Source organism: Berghia stephanieae, chromosome 11, assembly GCF_034508935.2.
Source record: "Berghia stephanieae isolate SIO BIC M18660-M18661 chromosome 11, UCSD_Bste_1.3, whole genome shotgun sequence".
NCBI lineage: Eukaryota > Metazoa > Mollusca > Gastropoda > Nudibranchia > Aeolidiidae > Berghia > Berghia stephanieae.
Window position 1 is genome coordinate 32569610 of NC_088370.1, and position 23953 is coordinate 32593562.

The window sequence follows — 23953 nt, forward strand, 5'->3', positions numbered from 1 at the left end:
AACACCATCCTAATTTGCTCTTCAAGTTTCAATCTTTTAATACACTTATTACGCAAGATACAACCAAAGGTCGAAAAAAAATGCCGAAAAAGCGTCCCATATTTTCGTGTTTTTTTCCTCTTTGCGGGTCATCCAAATAAATGACACCTTTAAAACTGTATAACTTGTTTATTTATGAATGGATTTTCAAAATTCAAAAACAATTTTACTCAGTGGAGATAGGGCTTTGATATTAGACAAAAAAAATTCTCAAAAAGAAAAAAAAAAACATTTTTCATAGTCATTGCTACATTTGTTGATGGTTTCAAATCCCCTTTCAAGTTTTGTCTCTGGGCAATCTAGTACGAGGTGGTTTGCATCTTGTGGTGCCTGGTTGCACTTTGGGCATGTTGGTGATTCTTGGAGCCCCCATTTGTGCATGTTGGCAGCTGTTCTTGTATGACAAACAATAGTCATGAAAATGTTGTTGCTTGAATGAAGCTCGAAGGAGAAAAAAAAATAACGTTAAGCATGGAATTGTAAGCTTCAATTTATAAGACGAAGACAGATAATGTGGACGTTTCGGGTTTCCCCTTTCTCAACAGAACAGGATGAATGAAACACTACAGAAAAATGAGATAATGTTATAGTGGCGTTGTTAAGGTTTCACAACCGTATAAAAGGGGTGCTTATAACATAATATTATGTTTCCACTACTTTCATTCTGGTCTTCAACTTTAGGTTGTTGATGGACACAACCTTATCAATTATTATTATTTTATTATTATTAATTTATTATTATTTATTATTATTATTATTATTATTATTATTATTATTATTATTATTATTAATTATTATTATTATTATTTATTTTATTATTATTTATTATATTATTATATTATTATATTTTATATTATTTATATTATTATTATTATTTTTAATTATTATTATTTATTATTATTATTTTTTATTATTATTATATTCCTACAGAGCCATCACCATGTCGAGCACACGTACAAAGAAGAAACAGAGGACTCGAACTCAGCGATATACATCCAATGTATTCGCCATGTTCAACCAAGCACAGATACAAGAATTCAAGGTAAATAACACTCGTACAACAGTAGACGCAAACCAACGCGGGCTCCAGACTTATTTCATTCGTTTACTTTCACCTCATATATATATATATATATATATATATATATATATTTTATATATATATATATATATATATATATATATATATATATATATGTGTGTGTGTGTGTGTGTGTGTGTATGTGTGTGTGTTTGTGTGTGTGTACGTGTGGCGGGATTTTTAGCCGGCTTGTGAGCAAAAAATTGGTGCATGGTGTAAGACATTTTTTTTTAAAAAACGAACATTTAAAAAAACCACACACACACACACACACATACACACACACACACACACACACACACACAAACAAAAAAAAAGAAGAAAAAAAAACCCAAAAAAAAATCAAACTAAAAAAAAACCCAACCCCCCCCCCCCCCCCCCCCCCCCAATAAAACAAAACAAAACAAAACACAAAACATGAAAGTCTACTGTTTTGTTTATTTGAAAGGGCCCCTAGATTGCCATCTTTACATCGTGCATTTTTCATTGGTGACAAAAACAGGACTCGCAATTAAATACAAAAGAAAAGCATTACTATCCCAATCAATATCCATTAAACGTGATCAAAGCGCTTAACAAAGGGACCCCAGCCAACAGCAACACTTAACATGTTGGGCAATGATATATTTTTTTCGGAAAGAGACAGCCACATTAATATGTAAATAAAACCCACCCCATATACACTTAAGACAAAAACAATAACAAAACAACAACAACAACAACAACAACAACAACAACACAACGCTGTTGACGGCCAAGTACTCATTTTACACCTGAATGTGAGTAAAGGAGCCTGTTCCAAGGACTCAACCACACCGATCTAGGCTCGAACCCAGGACCTTCTGATCCGAAAGCAAGTGTCATACCACAAGACCACATTTTTATACATTCTGATCACATGACATGTGAAAAAGTTCTAGCCAGCATGAAGAATAAACAGCACAGATTTTCTTTGTTTAGAACCAAGCTGCTCGTTGCTGGGCGGAAGTGACATCAGACTATTGAATCCTATTAAGCCGAATATTAATATACTGTAAACTGGGGTAACTTTGCCTAAAGGGGAAACTTTGCCCCTTGGACCAATACGAGATTGTTCAGTTTTATGGCAATTATTTCCTTTGATAAAAATTCAAGTCTTTTAACATATACAATAACTACAACAAAATTGAAAGTATTCAAAATGCTTCAAATTCACAGAGGTAAAGTTTCCCCTTGAGGCAAAGTCACCCCAGTTGACGGTATATTATATATTTAAAAAGTTTTGTAGTCCTTCAGAACCACTGGGCCCATGGAGCCGGAGTTTATCCCGGTTTCTATAGCTTGAAACGGACAATAGCAATTGCTTGCTATCATTTTTATAGGACGCTAGTATATATCGCAAGGTATATTCCGCCAACTCTAACAGACTCAGCTACCCATTCACTGCTGGGCGGACAGGGGGATCAGAAAAGATTATCTCGTCTGCACCCGGGATCGATCTTGGTCCCTTTGCATGTGAAGCGAGTGCTCTACTACCAATTGAGCTATCGGGACCCCCGGAATATTAAACAACACATACAAATTTGATGTAATGAAGCGATGAGTCGGGTTTTTACAGAATTCCCATTTCCTCCATTGCAACAGGAAGCCTTCAACATGATCGACCAGAACCGTGACGGATACATCGACAAAGAGGACTTGTTCGAGATGTTTACGTCCCTAGGCAAAAACCCCGAGGACAACGACCTTGACCTCATGATCAACATGGCGCCCGGACCCATCAACTTCACCATGTTCCTGACACTGTTCGGAGAAAAATTGAATGGAACGGATCCTGAGGAGGTCATTCGGAACGCTTTTGCCTGCTTTGATGAAAGAAATTGTGGTAAGTCTTGATCCTTATTTGAATTATAGCCCTGTAAATGAGCCTTACTTATTTGAATTTTAGACCTGTTAATGAGCCTTACTTATTTGAATTTGAGATCTGTAAATGAGCCTTACTTATTTGAACTTTAGACCTGTAAATGAGCCTCACTTATTTGAACTTTAGACCTGTTAATGAGCCTTACTTATTTGAACTTTAGACCTGTAAATGAGCCTTAAAAATTGATTGAATTTTTTCGACAACCGAAGTCATGCGTTTTAAAATAAATAGTGCATGATCACCGATGTCTGCCACAGACTTGGTACTTGAAGAAGAAGTGCAGTATAAGCAAAGAGCGTGTAGGTAACGATTGTTATGTTACCAAGAGCTCTCACTTCCCGCTTTTGGTGAAGCCACGCATTTTCCGTCTTCTACTCGTATTTTCTTCATTGTATCAGTAAGCCTAGCGCGCATGATACACGCGGAGCACACCCACCTCGCTGTCTCGCTTGGCACGCGACAATAGCATTTCGGTTAAGAGAAGTGAGAGCTCTTGGTAACTACGTTACCCTACACACTCTTTGGTATAAGAAAGGCAAGTGATAGAGAATGTAATTAAAATAGCAAGTTTTATTACCTAGTTAATGAAAGTGCCTTGATGTAGAAGTAGAAGGTATGCATTGCTCAGAACAGTGTCAACTGATGAGGTACTTGAGCTTTTATATAGCGCAACATCCACTAAACGTTCTCAAAGCAACACTTAACGTGTAAGACGTGACATGACGCCTGTCAGGCCATTTTACAATTTTTTCGGAGAGGGACAACGCTGTTAACGGTCAGGTACTCATTTAACACCTGAGTACGGTGAGAGACTGTGAATAAAGAGCCTTTTCCAAGGATTCAACTATACTCCGAGCGAGGCTTGAACCCATGACTTCCGATCCGAAAGCGTGTGTCGCATCACTAGAGGTAAATACAGTTACAGACTTGGGCTTTGCAAACAAGAAACCGTCACAATTAAGTACAAGCAATCGCCATTTTTGGTGATTAGTTCTCATAATATTCAGGGTGTGTTATGAGTACCTGACCGCATTAGGTGATAGCATTGTCTGGTTAATTATGATTAAACTTACAGAATATAGATAGTTTGTGAGTTGTTCTCACTAAACTGTATTAACCAGACTATAAAAGTTCATGGTTACACAGAGTTTGTGTGTTGGTCCGTTATACTTCCGGATGGCAATGTTGTGAACTCCTTGGCCAAGCGCATTCTATCTATATACATGTCCTACATCTTCAGTGTTCTTGTTGACTTGGGACTCAGTGTAAAAAGCTTTGACTTCGACTTTGAGCATTTGTGGACACTGTGCTTTGTGGTGCTTTATGCATGGCATGACATTTGCCTTTGGATCGGTCGGTCCCTGGTTTGAATCCCGATCTGGGCAGCGCAGTGTTGAGTCCTTGGAAATATTTTCTTTTTTTTACTCAAGTTCTCTCATCGCACTTATGTGTAAAAAAGAGTGCCTGGCCACTAACACATTTGTATCTCTCGAAAGAAATTGTAATAGCACACATTACATGCTTGTCTCATTGATGATATGTGTGCAGGTAAAGTACTCACAACATCCGCCAGCCACATAAAGCGTGCCAACACACAAAACTGTGTGTAACCTTTAACGTTTATAGTCTGATGGATACAATTTGGTGAGAACTTATCACTCACGGACTGTCTAAAATAATAACAAAGAACTGAGTGACGTCAACTTCGTTCCCTCTATAAGTGAAGAGTTGCTGTTGGTTTGAGACCTCTTGAGAAGTGTTTTGAGCAGATAAGTTAGCGGGTATTGCGCTATATAATGCTCAATTTCTTGTGTGTGTGTTCGCTTGTTTGTAATACGAATGCTTTGTAATCATCACCATTTCATTACTATTAATCCAATTTAACTTTTACGATCTCACCTTCCCCCCCCCCCCCCACCTTTTTTTTCTCCACCCTCTTTGTTAAAAAAAAATAAAAAACAACCAAAAAAAAAAAAAACCCTCATCCCCCACCCTTCTCGTTCCCTTCCCGCCCTCATCTACCATACCAGGCTTCATTCCAGAAGAGTACCTTCGCGAATGCATGACGGGAATGGGAGACCGTTGGACAGACGAGATGGTGGACGAACTGTTACACGGAGCGCCGCTCGCCGATGGCCGCTTCGACTACCTTGAGTTCACGCGGACTCTTAAACACGGTGCTAGGGAAAAGGAGGAATCGGACGCCAACACCGCCAAACCGGGACAAGGACTGCAGGTTCAAGTCACCGTTCATGATAACATTGAAGATGACAACTAAGTGAATTCTTTCTTTTCACATTTATTTGACGTTTTTTGTTTGTTTTAGTAATAATTGAAAGTGTGTGTGAGTGTGTGCATGTTAGTGATATTTTAGATTGCCATTCTTGTAAAACTGTGATGCGCATAGAGCATGACCTAGTCGTGGTTATGCGCTATACAAGTGCTATTATTATTATTTTATGTTTTTACTTTTATGTCAAATATTGACAAACTATGACATTTTGTTTTTTCTCATTTTGGCCAGAAAGATTTTTTTTCTTCAATTTCAATAGAGAGATGATTAACAGGGAAATATAACAATAATTTTCCAAAACATTAACTCTACATTTGACTGTTTTCTTCTCAGGCAATGGTCTGGCCAGAGCCAGGACAAATCTAAGTATTCCCACTCTAAGACAGAAAGCAAACTCAGAAAACAGATAATAAATATCTAGGGCATGAGATGACCTGCAATTTGTCCAAAAAAAAAAAAAAAACGCAAGAGATTAACCCGAGGCTTCTGAGAAGCGGCTTTAATATTTAAAAAAAAACCTGATTTAATTTGCGATCGTCTACATCAATATATATATATATATATATATATATTATATATATATATATATATATATATATATATTATATATATTATATATATTATGAGTGTTGGTGGGTACTTGTAGGTACGAAAGTGCTCGATAATGGTGGTTAGAGCTAATATATAATGTAAATTTTCACTCACATTTTTTTGCCGAGACGACTCGTTTCTGTAAAAAACACAGAAACGAGTCGTCTCGGCAAAAAAAATGTGAGTGAAAATTTACATTATATATATATATATATATATATATATATATATATATATATATATTATATATATATATATATATATATATATATATATATATATATTGATGTAGACGATCGCCAGCTTGGCGAAAAGAAAATGCAAATTAAATCAGGTTTTTTAAAAAATATATACATGTGTGTGTGTGTGTGTGTGAGTGTGTGAGTGAGCAGAATGTGTGAGGTCACGACTTCTCTATCCTATTGGTTCCTTTAAATCAGGTTTTCTCTTTAACAAGAGTGAGAGTCTGGTGTCAATTCGTGATCATTCATAATATTATGTTGGTGTTGATCAAAAGTGGTCATCATCATAGCTTGTCGCTCCAACACCGAACCAACTCCACAGTATCTGTGGAGCAGACTCTTAGGTCACGGATGGTCAGTGCAGCTGGGCGGCCCCATCCTGGCATTTTCTCTAAGGATGTGCTCCATCGTCTGCATGTAGCAAGCGCCCACGTCGCGTCCCTGGAATCCCTCGCTGGAGACCCGATTGCTACAACAACAGGCACAACACCAACAATCAAAAGTGGTGATTGTATGTTTGCAAACCTAAGTGTATTGGGTTAAGAGTAAGAAGTGATGGTGTTGATGAAATAAATCACATTTATATTACATTTGTATTTTTTTACTATTATTATTATTTTTCAAAATACTGCATGACAGTTTAATTACTCTATAAATGTTGGCAATCCACGGTATGACATCAAACGATGTCTTAATAAATAACAATGTAAAAAGAAAAAAAGAAAGTTTGCTTGTTTTTAAGGTTTTTGCGGCGCTTGCAACACGTTAGGTCATATCAGCGCCATTAAGAAGGAAGAAAATGGGATAGTAAAAAGTTCTAGAATTGCAATTAAAGCACCCAAGAAAAAGTAAGACAAAGGGGAATTGGTTCAAAATAGGAAACAGATGTAGATTCCAAGAACACACTATCAAGTACTTAGTTTGAGATCACCTAAAAGTCTCATCCAGACACAAGCACAGGTCCCACTAAAAGGAATACACTCAAATGTTTACAAATCATATAAAATATGTAAACAAAACAAAATGCAGTGTATAACAGAGAGATGATTTACAAGGAAAAAATATCATCTCCCAAAACTAACTACGGTACATTTAACTGTTTCCCTCTCAGCCAGGGTATCCGACCAGGGCCAGGACAAAACCAAGAAATCTCATTCCAAAGCAAAGACAGACACATGTTGAAAAACAGATATAGGGGGTAGAAGACACAGTAAGCGCCTCTCTGCCCATAATGGGGGTTTAGAAACCCCATCCAGAGGTCCTCACTGAGAGGAACACACTCAAATGTTTACACATCATTATATGTCAAACAAAAATAATACAGTGTATAATAGAGAGATGATTATGATTAAAGACAACAAAAAAAATCATCTCCCAGCCAGTGCCAGGACAAAACCAAGTCCTCTCATTGCAAGACAAAGAAAGAAAGCATGTTGGAAAGCAGATACAGAGAGATAGAAGACACAGTGAGTGCCTCCCTGCCCACTATGGGAGGTCAGCAACACAGACTACTCCTAGTCTCTGGTAAGGAACCCCACTCAGGACTCCTACCACTACCAGGGCCAGGACAAAACCAAGTCATCTCATTCCAAGACAAATAAAAATAAATAAAAATTCCTTTTATTCAACCTATAGGGGAAATTTTGTCTCTAGGGTCTATTCAAAGGGAAGAGTGAAATAACCCAGGCGTCAGCCGCAGTGCAGTGCCGCAAGTTGAGCTCACAGGCGTTTATTGCTTTCAGTTTAGTTCGCCAGGTAAATCTAGCCAGTCTAGTGATGATGAGTCATAGCTTTACACTAAGAGAGGGAGACAATTTTTTCGCCGTTTTGATCGATTTTTTCTGAATTTCAAACTAATGTAGTATTGCCGTTAAGTGTAGCAAAAATATTTTTATACTACCAAACAGTTTATTAACAGAGCTTTCATTGATTATTTAATCATAATTATGATGGCGTTAAAAAGCAAGAGGGATAACCCATGAAATTGATCCATAAATTTAAGTGAATTAAAAATTTTAAGAGAATATTTTAGCATGTTCAACACTTAAGATTTTAAAACAAAAGTAATGGAAATGATGTTGAATATCTGTATAATGTAGATATATAAATTTTATATCAGTAGATTGAGGCGTTTTTGAGATATCAGTTCACCTGTACGTAAAAGTAATAATTTTGAGTAAGGTAATATTGAAATCCAATCACAGCATTGTCTTAATAGAAATTTTTTAATAAACCAGAAACATAGTCAAATGTGATTCACTTATATCTATCCCAGAATCAACGAATTATAAGAATTCCAGTAAAAATTGTTATATAAGGACACTCATTTAAAGACAATCAAAACCACTAAGAAAATCTTAAAGAGTTCTTATAAGTTTCATAACCTTATTTTTGAGATATCCATGCCCATTACTTTTTTTCATGTACTTGACTTGCACCTCTTTTAATTTGTGTGCCATATAGACTGCATATAGCACATCACTGGTGAAAGATTAGGATCATATTCACCTCATAAAGTATTTGTTTCTTGTTCAGAGTTTTCTCATTGAACCAAAGGTATCGATACCTGCATCGCATTTCTTTAAATTATGTATCAGTGGAACACATTTCTTGCAAATTGAAATATTTAAATATGTCAGAATTTCACATTTATATTTATAGTCAACTGTTGATAACGTCTAGAGTGTTTTAATCCTCTCAGCATGGCTCTGTACTCTTTCACAACAAATTCGACATATTTCATTTGTACTGGTGTGAATACCGTCTTCAGTGTGTCTCTCCATAACCTGAACAGAACTTAAATAAGTAAATTTAAGAAATATCTAAAAAATCCGCTTAAATTCAATGAAATCAAATTAAATAAATGTCTCTTATCATCACTATCTAGTTTTATTATTGGGTTTCTAAAATATCATGAAATATTCTCCTCTATGTTGGTAACAAAAATAATTATTGAGATTCCTTTCCACACCCTCTATTCTTAAATCCTTGAATCTACATAATAAAGTATATATCATATGAAAGATAATTTTATCTACTTTCCTCTGATCCCTCACACTTGATGGTAAAAAGTGTTAGCTTGATATTTTGAATTTTTAAATATTTCTTAAACTTATAATTTAAATATTTATTTCATAAAAAACTCTGATTATTCAAAAGAGCAAAACACAAACTTATCATTTAATGATGTAAATAAAAATAATTGCGTCTTGTAGAGGAAAAATTGGCCTTTGTATCAATATATGTTTGAAAATTATGAAAAAGATGCTGCGTCCACAACGGGCTGAGAAAATTGAGTATTTTGATGAAATTTCTACTACTCTCTGCCTGAGAGAAATTCAAAGTGATGAGATTTACCTGCAGACATAATTTATTGCCAATGCACGCCGTCTTGACAGCTGTTATCACTGTTGCTGATGGTGGGTTGTTTACATTACTCGACGGTAGCCAGTGAGGGAAGAAGTAACTAAAGTGAAAGTTTGGGCCCTATTTAAACGGCTGTGAGCTAGGACGAGGTGACTTGCTCAAAACCACACAGGGCAGTGGCGGGTGATCGAACTCAGTACCTTTCAAGTACGAAGCAAAGACTGTACCGCTGAGCCACGCTGCCCCCCCAGATGGATGACCAGTCATAATAGAAGTAAACAAAATTGTTTAATTGAAGTGAAAAACAATTTTAATTAAAATTACAACAACTGGTAACTTTGTCAGTTTTCACAACTTTCATTCAATAAATAATTTCATTTACGGTATGTAAAATATGATTGTCTGGCACACTTTTAGCAAAGCATATAGATAATGATACATACATATATAATAAGTCCACAGAAGCGAACGTCTCGGCCACAAAAAATGTCAGTGACAATTTGTATTCCATATATATATATATCTATATAAATGGTAAGAGATCGTAACCACGCCAACCCACTCTGCTGGTCATATTTTAGATTGGGTAATTGTAGAAAATTCAGAGTTCCAAAAAACCAACGCCACCGTCGATTATCTCCCCTTTTCGGACCACTCCCTCATTTCTTTCAATCTTGTCGTTTCAAAACCATGCCAAAAAACCACCACCACAGAAACAGAAACATTAAAGGCATTAATTTGGACAATTTCAGAGGCGATTTAGAAAAAAAACTTACTAAAAATTCAATGATTTCTCCAGACTAGTGGAATAGTTGTCTCATCGAAACGCTTGACAAACATGCGCCATTCCAACCGCAAGTATGCTCCGTGGTATACATAGGACGTTAAAGAAGCTAAAACGAAGTGGAAGTGTCGGAGAGCAGAAAGACTGCTGAAAACATCAGGCCTTATGATTCATCGTGAAATATTCAAGAACGCATTTCGTGCCTGGAAGACAACAATAAAAAAGGCAAAGACCACGTATTTTCTTTCAAAATTCGAAACTTCTAAATCTTGTAAACAATTATTTAACATCTGCAATGATCTACTTGGACGTGAAAGATGCACTTCATTACCATCTACAACCAATCAAAGAGACTTGCCAAACACATTTGTCAACTTTTTAAAAGACAAAATCCATAACATTCGTTCAGAACTAGATCGGCATGAACCATTTATAGATACAAATACATTCTGTGGTACCCCTTTAGACAAGTTCCAACCAGTTTCACCCAGTTTCATAAACGAGTTGATAAAAAAAGCCCCCATTAAATCCTGCGACCTTGATCCCCTACCAACACAGCTTTTGGCCAGCTCCATCGATACATTATTACCATCCATTACATCAATCATAAATACATCCATACTGACTGGCGAAGTTCCATCGTGCTTTAAAAGTGCCCTCGTCAAACCACTTCTGAAGAAACCATCACTGGACCACAATATATTAAACAATTATCGTCCTGTATCAAGTTTACCTTTTTTTGTCAAAACTTTTGGAGAAGGTAGTTCTTACACAATTAACATCTCATCTTAAGAACAACAGTATGGAACAACCCTTTCAGTCAGCCTACAAACATCAACACAGTACTGAAACGGCGCTTCTTAAAATCTTTAATGACTTGTTATGTAACGCTGATGCTAACAATATCAATGTATTATGCCTTTTAGATCTTTCAGCTGCCTTTGACACCATTGACCATGACATTTTGTTAAGAAGACTAGAAAATACGTTCGGCATAAAAGGAATTGCCCTGAAATGGTTTACATCATATTTACAGGATCGATGGCAGACTGTCGTGGTGAATGGTGTTCAGTCAGAACAAGTTTTACTAAATTTTGGAGTGCCACAAGGCTCTGTTCTTGGCCCTGTCCTTTTTACTGTATATATATATGCAGCCCCTTTCTAGTGTGATATCCAGATTCAATCTGGGTTATCATTTTTATGCAGATGATACGCAAATATATGATCCAGCACCCATTAGTAATTTACAGTTCTTAATACAACGAATTACGAGCTGTTTTAATGAGATTAAATCTTGGATGTACCACAATAAGTTAAAATTAAATGATAGTAAAACTGAGATTTTAATGTGTGGAAGGCCGAGTATCCTTAAACAGGCAAATAAATCACATATTACTCTCGGAAATATGTTTTTGTTTTTGTTTTTAAGGGTTTTACGGCGCTTGCAACACATTTAGGTTATATCAGCGCCAGTAAAAAGGAAGAAAATGGGATAGTAAAAAGTTCTGGAATTACAAATAAAGCACCCAAGAAAAAGTAAGATATAGGGGAATTGGGAACAAATAGGGATCATATGTAGATTTCAAGAGCACACTATCAAAGTACTTAGTTTGAGACCACTTATAAGTCTCATCCGGACACAAGAACAAAATCCAACAAAGAGGAATACACTCAAATGCTTACATTAAACATTAAAAATAACAAATATAATAATACATAAGAGAGATGATTTACACGGAAAAAAATATCATCTCCCAAAACAATAACTATGCATTTGACTGTTTCCCTCCCCGCCAGGACTCCGACGAGGGTCAGGAAAAAACCAAGTAATCTCATTCCAAGACAAAGACAGAAAGCATGTTGGATAACAGATATAAAGCGATAGAAGACACAGTATGTACCTCCCTGCCCGCTATGGGAGGTCAGGATCCCCACCCAGACTCTAGGAAAAAGCACAATAGAATTTTCAAATAAAGCAAAAAACCTTGGTGTCATCATTGATAAAGATCTTTCCATGACAAGGCACCTGAATAACACCATACAATCTATGTACATAGAAATGAAAAAAATAAGCAAAATTCGTAATTTAATACCGAAGCATATAGCAGAACTTTTAATTAATTCCCCGGTTTTATCTAAATTGGACTATTGTAACTCCCTTTGGGCGAATTTAGCTAAAGACAAAATTAGCAAACTTCAGGTTGCTCAAATTACGCAGCCAGGCTCATTGTACGCAATAACAAAAAATACCCGTCAGCAACTCTTCTTCTCCGTGAGTTATATTGGCTTCCTGTTGAAAAAAGAGCTGCCTATAAGATTTCTACTGTTGTCTACAAATCCCTGAGCACGAACAGTCTCTCCTATATTAAAGACCTTCTAAACATATATGTCCCCAATAGAAACTTGAGGTCAAGCAATGACCAATCAATCCTTGTCAAACCTAAGCCATTGCGTAAAATAGGTGAACAGTCTTTTCAATTTTCGGCCCCCCATTTTTGGAACTCTCTCCCGTCACACGTGAGATGCTCGGATTCGTTGACAACGTTCAAATCTCGCTTAAAGTTTTATCTTTTTACGTCATAATGTTGCAATATTATTTTCATATTTTGTTGTTGTTAAATTGAATTCGTATCACGTTTCCTTCACACTTGTCTCACTGTAATATGTTTTGTTTTATATCACTGTAAAGTGCTTAGAGCCTGTGACAACGGGGTAAAGCGCTATATAAATGCCATTTATTATATTATTATATGTTAAAAATTAACCAAGACAAAGACAGAAAGCAATTGGAAAACAGACACAGGGTGAAAGAAGACACAGCAAGTACCTCCCTGCCCACTGTGGGAGGTCGGGAACCCCACCCAGTTTCTCCAAAACGGTTGTTCTGTTATTGGGAACTCATTAAAGAAAAAAATAAATAAATAAAAAAACAAACAAAAGCACATGAGTGTATACATTCTATAATATTGTTTTTGTTTGTTTTTAAGGGTTTTACGGCGCTTGCAACACATTTAGGTTATATCAGCGCCAGTAAAAAGGAAGAAAATGGGATAGTTAAAAGTTCTAGAATTACAATTAAAGCACCAAAGAAAAAGTAAGACAAAGGGGAACTGAGAACAAATAGGGATCAGATGTAGATTCCAAGAGCATACCACCAATGTACTTAGTTTGAAATCACCTACAAGTCTCATCCAGACACAAGCACAAATCCCAACAAAGAGGAACACACTCAAATGCTTACATTACACATTCAAAATAAAAATAATAATACATAACAGAGAGATGATTTACAACGAAAAAAATATCATCTCCCAAAACAATAACTATGCATTTGACTGTTTCCCTCCCAGTCAGGACTCCGGCCAGGGCCAGGAAAAAACCAAGTAATCTCATTCCAAGACAAAGACAGAAAGCATGTTGGAAAACAGATATAAGGGGATAGAAGACATAGTATGTACCTCCCTGCCCGCTATGGGAGGTAGGAACCCCACCCAGACATTCTATAATATCAATGCAATCAATACACAGTCGCGTAATATACTGGCAACAATGAAAATAAATGTTCATAGATGGGAATAACAAAACGTAAACAATAAGTCAATGGTAATGTCACAGCCTTTAAAGTTTAATATTAAATAGCAGCTTCAATATAAGTTATAAGACAAATGAAAAGTTGAATTTCTTTGTTTTTTTAAAGGGTATTTACGGCGCTGGCAACACATTTAGGTCATATCAGTGCCAGTAAAAAGGAAGAAAATGGGATAGTAAAATGTTCTAGAATTACAATTAAAGCACCCAAGAAAGGAAAGACAAAGGGGAATTGGTTCAAATAGGAAACAGGTGTAGATTCCAAGAGCATTCTTTCAAAGTACTAAGTTTGAGATCACCTAAAAGTCTCATTCAGACACAAGCACAGGTCCCCAGCAAGAGGAATACACTCAAATGTTTACGAATCATAAATAATATGTTATCAAAACATAATACAGTACATAACAGAGATGATTTGCAAGGAAAAAAATATACTCTCCCAAAACTAACAATACATTTGACTGTTTTCCTCTCATCAAGGGTATCCGGCCAGGGTCAGGACAAAACTAAGTAATCTCATTCAAAGACAAAGACAGAAAGCCAGTCGGAAAACAGATACAGGGGGATAGAAGACACAGTAAGTACCTTCTTGCCCACTATGGGAGGTCAGGAACCCCACCCAGAAACCAGAGACCGAGAGTCATACCAGACCATAAAGCCACTCCTCTGCATAATTCGTCTATGATAATAAACTGAAGATGAAATGTTACCTTATCATTGATTTTCCTGATTCCTGTATACAATTGTTTGAGTTGAAGGCCACTGATCAAGAAGAGTATTTTATTGAAATGTATAGCAATTGTTTGGCTTGACACCAATTATGGAAAGAACAACGTAGTTTTGGTACAACAAAGAACAGTGATTGTTCACAAGGCAAAAACAATATCATAGTCTTATGCATAATATATATATACATTGCACATGTTGCATAAATCCAGAAAATTTTTACATAATTCGATGAATAATGATGTAACAGTAACAATAAATAAAAAGTATATGAATTTTGTTCATATCTATTATGTGATTTGTTGGGGTGTTCTAGATACCAAAAATTCAATTTTCAAAACAAAATAAATAGAATGAAGAACAATAAGTTTTTCAGAGTCGAAGACATTCTACAGTTTTTCCCCGGAACAAAATGTTTTACTCAGATTTGGAAAAACAAACGAAATTAAATTAAATTTAAAAAAAGAAAAAGATTAAGAAAAAAAACAGAAACAAACTCAACATACTGTTCTTCTGGGGAAATTTTTCTTTAGAGTCGAGGTGCACTTAGTTTCAGGTCTGTAAACCCAAAATGTTATGAGCCCAATATTGTTATGGAAATTCTCTCAAACCAACGCAAAATATTGTACATTACAACTATGCTAAATCAAGCCTATATTTCAATTCGTTTATCAGACCTGCAAAAGTGTGCACCTCGTTTAGGATACATTTTTTTTAAAAGACTAAGATGGCATAAACATCTACACAATTAATTTTCAGAACGAGTAATATGCGGCTAAGTTTCTTGCTCAAGGAAAAAAATGGAATGCAAACAATAGGATTCGAGCCACGTCCTTCTGGTGGAAGTGCAATGTCTTATCCACTCAACCATCTGACAAAAAAAATTAATTTCCAAGACAAAATAAATAGAATGAAGAAATTAACACTTTTCAGAGTCTAAGAAATTATACAAAATTTACTCGAAACGAAATGATTTAAGTCATATCTATTGACTTTTTCGAGAATAATTTTCATTATCTGTCCATTATGCCTGTTGTCAAAATATAAAAAAGCAATAACAAAGATCCTCCTCTCCTGTCTGTTACCAGCCATTCTTTGGATTCTCTCGTAGCGGAAACCAATTGTCATTGGTTCAGTATTCCACATTATAATCTGGACCTGACAAAAGATAATTAAAGAGGTTGCTTTAAACCCTACTATTATCAGCTCAAAATTAAACAAAACAATCAATCATCTTGCATTTTGAAATGTTTCTTATAATGCAGCATACATCATCAAGATTTAAAATAAAAAAAAAGTTATGCCTTTTCCGCCAAACATCATAAGATATCATCGCCAAGGCATTCCACGAAGGAATATAGATAACTCATCAAACAAGATGTCTGATGTCAACAGGAATCACCCATGTTGTGCAAGTGAGCAAATTGGGGGTTAATAATCTTGTTCAAGGTAAAAAACGAAAATGCCTGAAACGGGGCTTGAACCCGGGTCCTTCCGGATCACAGTGCAATGCCTTAACCACTCGGAGAGAATTATATTTTGAAATATTTTTCAGTTGCAATGTCAAAGAATACACAGTTTCCAATTCTATGCTAAGATTATTTAATATAACTCTGAATGAGAAATAATTTATTGCTGCTCTTGTCTCACTGTAATATGTTTTGTTTTATATCACTGTAAAGCGCTTAGAGCCTGTGGCAATGGGATAAAGCGCTATATAAATGCCATTTATTATTATTATTACTCTCTGAATGGAAGTCAAGACTATTGCAACATCCTTTCCACGGGATGAAAAAGGACAAAATAAGATTTTGTAAGACGTGTATTTTGAGTCATTTTTCACTTCAGATTGTTAACATTTCTTTTCATTTTGCATTTCCATGTAAATCAGGGTCACCGTTGATTGACCTACTTTTTAAAGTTACATAATCGTCTCCTGCTCATAATTTTTACAAATTCTGAATCATCATATTTCAAGCTTTAAAATGATATATGACACTTATTTGTAGATAAAAGATGAAAATTGACAAAAATGGGCCTGTCAAAGTAGATGATTTCAGATCGAGTCTGTTTTCCGCCTTATTCAGAATTTGGGGCATAAATAATTTTAGAAGAAAAAACAAACAAAAAAAACCCAACAAAATAAGAAATGAGAACTTACTTGTACTTGAAAACAAATCATCCCATTGGTATGGTGACAAATCGATGTTTTGAGTTAACCAGGGACATGCCAGAGCTTTAGCCACTGAGAAACGTTTGTTGGGGTCACAGCACAGCAATCCAAACAGGACACGGGTCAATTCTGAAAGGGTGAAGGTCATGAAAATACAAATTAAAGTGTGGAATGTGAAAATTTAAAACTACAGTCAATTCTCTTATATAAGATAAATTTTAAAATGGTGAAGAGTTTAATCTACAATTTCTCCTAATTCGCCTTCCTTTTTACTGGTGTTGAAATGATCTAATAGCGTCTTAAGCGCCATAAAATCTCTAAAAAATAAAACAACCGAAGACGGGTTTTGAGCTGAAACGTTCCGTGTTGGGAATTTTGTTCTTTTTTGAAGCTTTTATATTCATGTTTGTTAATCACTTTTTACAGTCCATAGCTTCTAGCAGCTTAGTATCACTTACATCTAAAATTAAAAGCCTAAAAGAAAAAGTAAGATAAAGAGGTCTGTTTCAAATAGGGTACAGAAGACTGCACAATAAATGAGCTTTTATATAGAGCAATATCCACTAAATGTGCTCAAAGCACTTTACAAGGGGTCCCTCAACAGCAACATTTAACAAGTAGGACGGGACATAGTGCCTGTTAGGCGATATTACAATTTTTCGGACAAAGACAACGCTGTTAAAGGCCATGTACTCATTTTACACCTGAGTACGGTGAGAGAATGTGAGTTAAGAGCCTTTTCCAAGGACTCAACTATGCGCCGAGCGCAAGGCTCGAACCCAGAACCTTTTGATCCGAAAGCGAGTGTCATACCACAAGACCACATAGCCGCTCAACAAAATTCAGACCTTCATAAACAACTAGCATTTTTATATTTTCATTTACTTATAATTACCACAAGTGATTGAGTCTGGCAGGTCATCAACACCCATTTGGTGAGGGACATGGTCGGCGGTGTATGGATTCTCCCTGAAGACAATGGTGTACAAAGTGACTCCCAGCGCCCAAGCATCCAACTCGGGACCTCTGTAACTGTTGAGAAAAAGGGAGTGGAGCAGTTGAGCAGGCACTTATATTGATAATGTGAGTAGAAAAGTGCCGGAAGGCAAGAAAGAATAAAAAATTGTGTGGTATTGGGGAGTCAAACCCAGGTGATTCAAGTTACAGCACCTCCGCAAGTGACGTCCGCCACAAAAATAATCCAATTACTAGTTATTTGGAAAACCTAAAACAAAAAAATCGTTTTCATCAGTTTATATTGTAAAATAAAACAAACAAAAAACTGGCAATCTAGCACATATAGATTTGTAGCAATAGTTCTAAAAGGCTTAAAAAGTGTGGACAGAGTATTAACTTTATTTTCACTTTTTCCGACACCTAAAAAAAAGGAGCATAAACGACTATAATTTTGATGCTAAATCATCAGTTTTTGGGTTTATTTTTCATTATTTAACCCAGAAAAACTGATGAAACAAATTTTGCTGTTAGATTTTCAAAATGTCTATCGCAAAGTACCTTCTGCCAGATCTAACAGACCCAGCTACCCAATCACTGCTGGGTGGACAGGGGGGTCCGGAAAAAAATCTCGCACCCGGGATCAATCTCGGTCCCTTTGATTGTGAAGCAAGTGCTCTACCAAACCGAGCTATTGGGATCCTTCTTATACAAAGGGTAGCTCGCAATTGCTATTGTCCGTTTCATGCTAGAGAAACCGGGATAAACTCCAGCTCTGTGGGCCCAATGGCTCTGAAGGACTACTACTTTTCAAAATGACTTAGTAGTTGCGTATTTTTGTAGCAGTCACAAAAACTACCATTTGGCCCCGTCTTGTATACAATTAAAAGGAGAAGATGGCAATGGTTGGGGCATGTCTGTCACAGACCTGATGAAACACTGATAAGAAAGGCTCTGCGATCCGATGGACACCCCAAGGAAAGATGTTTGTTTTTTGTTTTGTTTTTAAGGGTTTTACGGCGCTTGCAACACATTAAGGTCATATCAGCGCCAGTAAAAAGGAAGAAAATGGGAAAGTAAAAAGTTCTAGAATTACAATTAAAGCACAAAAGACAAGGTAAGACAAAGGGGAACTGGTTCAAATAGGGACCCAAGGAAAGAGGAAGCGAGGCTGCCCCAAGGAGACTTGGAGACGTACCGTAGAGAGGGACCTAAAACAGAGAGGCCTGTCCCTCGAGATTGCCCCTAGAATAGCTGCCGACAGGACCAGGTGGAGATCTCTTGCATCGCCTCAAGGGCCAGCAGGTCCGGAGAGGATTGAGTAAGGATTGAGTAAGGATTGAGTAAGGATTGAGTAAGGATTGAGTAAGAGTGAGTTGTATACCAATCAAATCGGCTATGTGGTCTAGTGGTATGACACTCGCTTTCGGATCGGAAGGTCCTGGTTCGAGCCTCGCGCTCGGCACATAGTTGAGTCCTTGGAAAAGGCATTTATTCACATTCTCTCACCGTACTCCGGTGTAAAATGAGTACATGGCCGTTCACAGCGTTGTCTTTGTCCGAAAAATTGTAATATCGCCTAACAGGCGGCAAATCCTGTCCTACATGATACATGTTGCTGTTGACCAGGGACCCCTTGTAAAGCGCTTTGAGCACATTTTAGTGGATATTGCGCTATATAAAAGCTCAATTATTATCTGTATATATATATATTTTTAAAAAGTCTATTAAGCTGTTTCTTACCCTTGACTGAGATGGACCTCTGGACTGCAATACTCCAGGGTACCACGGAACTTCTCAAAGAGCTGTCCAGGTGGTAGAAAGTAAGCGGCTGACCCAAAGTCTATCAGTTTGCAGTGGAAGGAGGAATTGATGATGACATTTTCATCCTTGATGTCTCGATGGAGGATGGACTTAGAGTGAAGGTAGTTGACGGCCTGGGCTATCTGTGTCAGAAGGAGAGTAAGGATCTTAAGGATGGTGAATTCTGTCTATGATAAATCTGTGCTGATGGTGACAAAAAAATGAAAATGGATGAAAATTTTGAAAGATTGTCTATTTTTTTTTTACTGTACTGACTCCCATTCTTGCAGGTCCTGATAGCTCAGTTGGTAGAGCACTCGCTTCACAAGCAAAGGGACCGAGATCGATCCCGGGTGCCATCGAGATGTTTTTCTGACCCCCCCCCCCCCCTGTCCACCCAGCAGTGAATGGGTAGCTGAATTATAGATTTGGTGGAAAATACTTTGCAATAAACTAGCGTCCTGTCCAAAGGATATCAAGCACTTGCTATTGTCCGTTTCATATTATAGAAAGCAGGATAAACTCTGGCTCCAAGGGCCGAATGGTTCTGAAGGACTACTAAAGGGAAGGGGTCCCCCATTTTTAAAGCAATTAAGATGATAAACTGTTGGATGCCTATTGGAAGTATACTTAATAAAATAATGAAAAGGGATTTTTTCTCTAGTCTTAAGCCTCACCTTAACGATTTTTTTTTGTTTTTTTTTGGAAAAATCAAAACGTAAACAGCAATTTGCTAGATGAGAAACATGAAATTATAATCTCACCATGCTGTCTCCATCTAGAATTGAAATTCATCAACTATATGGTAAGGATTTTGTAACCAAAAATACAAAGACTTAAATAAAACAATCTGACAAACATAACTCCAGCAAAAAAGACAACAAGCAGATGGTAAGACTCAAACTAGCAAAAGACAACAAGCAGTTGGTAAGACTCAAACTAGCAAAAGACAACAAGCAGCTGGTAAGACTCAAACTAGCAAAAGACAACAAGCAGCTGGTAAGACTCAAACTAGCAAAAGACAACAAGCAGATGGTAAGACTCAAACTAGCAAAAGACAACAAGCAGATGGTAAGACTCAAACTAGCAAAAGACAACGAGCAGATGGTAAGACTCAAACTAGCAAAAGACAACGAGCAGATGGTAAGACTCAAACTAGCAAAAGACAACAAGCAGTTGGTAAGACTCAAACTAGCAAAAGACAACAAGCAGATGGTAAGACTCAAACTAGCAAAAGATAACGAGCAGATGGTAAGACTCAAACTAGCAAAAGACAACGAGCAGATGGTAAGACTCAAACTAGCAAAAGACAACAAGCAGTTGGTAAGACTCAAACTAGCAAAAGACAACAAGCAGATGGTAAGACTCAAACTAGCAAAAGACAACAAGCAGATGGTAAGACTCAAACTAGCAAAAGACAACGAGCAGATGGTAAGACTCAAACTAGCAAAAGACAACAAGCAGATGGTAAGACTCAAACTAGCAAAAGACAACAAGCAGATGGTAAGACTCAAACTAGCAAAAGACAACGAGCAGATGGTAAGGCTAATACCGATCATGCCTTACCTGTTTGAATATGTGACAAGCTAACGTTTCGTCTATGGAGACTTGGTCAATGAAATCAAAAAGGTCAAGACTGGCAAAGTCCTCCATCACCAACTGGACAAACTGGTCATTTTGGTGGACGTCCAGTAACTGGAGAAAAGAAAACGAAAAAATCTTTAATAAAACAGTTATCTGTGCCTGTGGGTTAGGGTCATAACACCAGTCAGTAGTAATGAAACTAATGCAATTCCCCCCCCCCCCCCCCCCCCCCATTTTTTTATTTTTTTTATTTTTTTTAATTTAAAAATGAAGAGACCAAATTAAAGAAGAAAAAATCTTGTTTTATATTTATATTGTAAAAAAAAAATCATCTAACCTTGACAATATTATTGTGGTTGACAGTTTGTAATACGGCCACTTCCGTGGGAATATGCTCGTCTGTTGCTGATGTCTGCCACTGCCAGCTATCCTCAAGCATAGAGCTTTTCTTGATGAATTTTACCACAACCTGTGAAACAAAACAAATTATTAGATGTAACCAGCATCAATTCATTACCAATATATTCAAATGATTAAGATAATAATAATAATAATAATAATAATAATAATAATAATAATAATAATGATAATAATAATAATAATAATATAATGATAATAATAATAATAATAATAATAATAAATAATAATAATAATAATAATAATAATAATAATAATTGGTATTTGTAAAGCAGGTTTCACCAATTTCAGCAGGCTAGTCGCTTTTCATTCATAAAATAAATAAATTAACACAATGTAAAATAAAATCATAGCAATTTCAATTACTTACATAACAATAAGTAATACATTTTACACACAAGAAATGTAGAACTTCATTTACAAAATGGAAATCAAGCGTCAAAAAAATGTGATGAATGACAAAAGTTTAAATTCCAAAGTATCAGAATAAGAAAATTGAAGCTGTTCGAAATTGGAGAAACAAAACTCAATCCACTTTACTTAACGTAATAGCATTCATTGTCACTAAAATGGCATAACTTCCAAATAAAAAAAACAATAACAAAGTGAAATTGAACATAAGCTTCAATTTAATATAAGAAAACAGATAAAATGGACGTTTCCGATTTCCCCTTTATCAACAAAACAGGATGAATGAAACATTGCAGACGAATGAGATAATGTGGTAGAGGCGTTGTGAAGATGAATAAACAAAAACATTGATGGGCAGGAAATAGTATGCTTCTTTGTAAGGAAGCACGAATTAGAATAGAACTATAGATATTTATAAAAGGTGTGCAAGTCAAAAGAGAGGAAGCGGAGAGGAACTGTGTAATGCAGTATAGAGGTGAAATATAAAAACATGTACCTAGACTATTGTTGGAAAATTAAAAAAACCTAAATTTTAAGCACGAGTCTCACATATAATTGCAATTTTTTAGAAGATTCTTCTGAAATGCGAGTTTTTAACATTTTAATTATTTTAAATTTTGCTCTCCACCTCCCTACAACTACGAAAAATTCTTGATTAATTTTTCGGCTCTAATTCCAGAACTTCCTGAGCATTTTTAAGTCAATAAAACGTATTGAGAATGAAATTTGATGTCAAAGTACATAATTTTAAGGATTGTGAAGTGTTATTTGATCCTTGTGAGGCTAAATAGTTGATCAACAAAGACAACTGTAGCGACTAATCTTTCTATCTTTTAAAAATTACGAATTTTTAAATTTTCAAATGGGCAGGTTTGTTTTTTGGTCATTCACAAAGCTGCCGGTCCTGTAATTACTTAAACATCAGAAATATTTTTTTTCCTGCCGCCAAAAGTACATTTTTTTTCCACTAACATTTTTATGGCTTATACTATAAAAATGAAAACCCTTTACAATCAATTCACTTAATAGCTAGTGAATTAGGAAATGAAAAAATATGGAAATATTGAAATGGTTTGGCGACTCTTTGAATTATTACCATATTTTTTAAAAGACAATGGCTCAAAAACTATTAGAGTAATGTAATGACAATAAAAATAGATCTTATGATAGATTATTATAATATAATATCATCTAAAAAATTACCCAAGCTTTTTTTAATGAAAGACTTGAATATCATTTTATTTAAATTTAACACCAGAAAGGTAGGGAAAAAAGTATTAAATTTGACAAGTTTCAAGAAAAAGAATTTCAAAACAACTTTAATTTTTTTCCAAAAAAAAAAAAAAAAAATTTTTTTTTAAAGGCAACAAAAAAAAAAAAAAAAAAAGCATGGGTAAATGTTTTGATAAATGTCTTTTTTCATGTTGAAATGAAAATCTTTTATTTTTTGCTTATGCATGTTCCCTTTAGGTCAATATCCAAGTATACTGAGTATGAAGCCGTACACATAAAATAAAAGCAAGTAATTAAAAAAAAAAAGAAGAAATAAATATATATATACTAACATAAAAGAAAAGAAACAAAAATACAAATTTTTAAAAAAGAAAAGAAAATCGATAAATATATATATATTTTTTAAAGTAAAGTAATCGAATAATGACAAATTTTGGATATCTCTCATTCCAATGATCATTTTTAAGAAAAAAAAAAAAAAAGGGAGGTGTGGTGTAATACTTACTGAATTTGTTTCTTGAGAAAGCGGAAATGCCCGGCGGACAAACCCAAAGCTGCCCTGACCCAAGGTCTCCAAGACTCTGTAGTTGTCAGAGAAAGTACCAAGTACCGCTTGTTCCAGGTCGAGGGTGTCTTCACCCACTGTAGCATTCAAGGACTGGTTCAAACCCGCTTGGTCTGTGATGAGCTGCATGGGAGTTCAAAAGTTATTATAGATGTTAATAAAATAATATAAATAATAATATAATAATAATAATAATAATA

At 35.7% G+C, this 23953-nt stretch overlaps 2 protein-coding genes across 6 annotated transcripts in view; one reads left to right on the forward strand and one right to left on the reverse strand.

Annotated features, from left to right (window-relative positions):
• LOC144956798 (myosin regulatory light chain 12A-like) overlaps window positions 1-5863 on the forward strand; it is a 9616-nt gene extending 3753 nt beyond the window's left edge. For 4 of the 5 annotated variants that reach the window (XM_078887528.1, XM_078887531.1, XM_078887527.1 and 1 more), the window contains exons 2-4: window positions 970-1081; window positions 2744-2984; window positions 5054-5861. In XM_078887528.1, the coding sequence (XP_078743654.1) occupies window positions 980-1081; window positions 2744-2984; window positions 5054-5301 (591 nt within the window). In that variant the 5' untranslated portion in view covers window positions 970-979 and the 3' untranslated portion in view covers window positions 5302-5861. Of the gene's footprint in view, window positions 1-969; window positions 1082-2743; window positions 2985-5053 lie in introns of all 5 variants that reach the window. The other variant, XM_078887526.1, reaches the window with a different exon arrangement.
• Window positions 5864-13062: 7199 nt separating this feature from the next.
• LOC144956255 (uncharacterized) overlaps window positions 13063-23953 on the reverse strand; it is a 28804-nt gene continuing 17913 nt past the window's right edge. The window contains exons 11-17 of the mRNA XM_078886692.1: window positions 23694-23876; window positions 21465-21596; window positions 21110-21238; window positions 19484-19686; window positions 17682-17818; window positions 16775-16915; window positions 13063-15771 (exon numbers count right to left, since the gene is read on the reverse strand). Coding sequence (XP_078742818.1) covers window positions 15746-15771; window positions 16775-16915; window positions 17682-17818; window positions 19484-19686; window positions 21110-21238; window positions 21465-21596; window positions 23694-23876 — 951 coding nt within the window. The 3' untranslated portion in view covers window positions 13063-15745. The remainder of the gene's footprint in view (window positions 15772-16774; window positions 16916-17681; window positions 17819-19483; window positions 19687-21109; window positions 21239-21464; window positions 21597-23693; window positions 23877-23953) is intronic.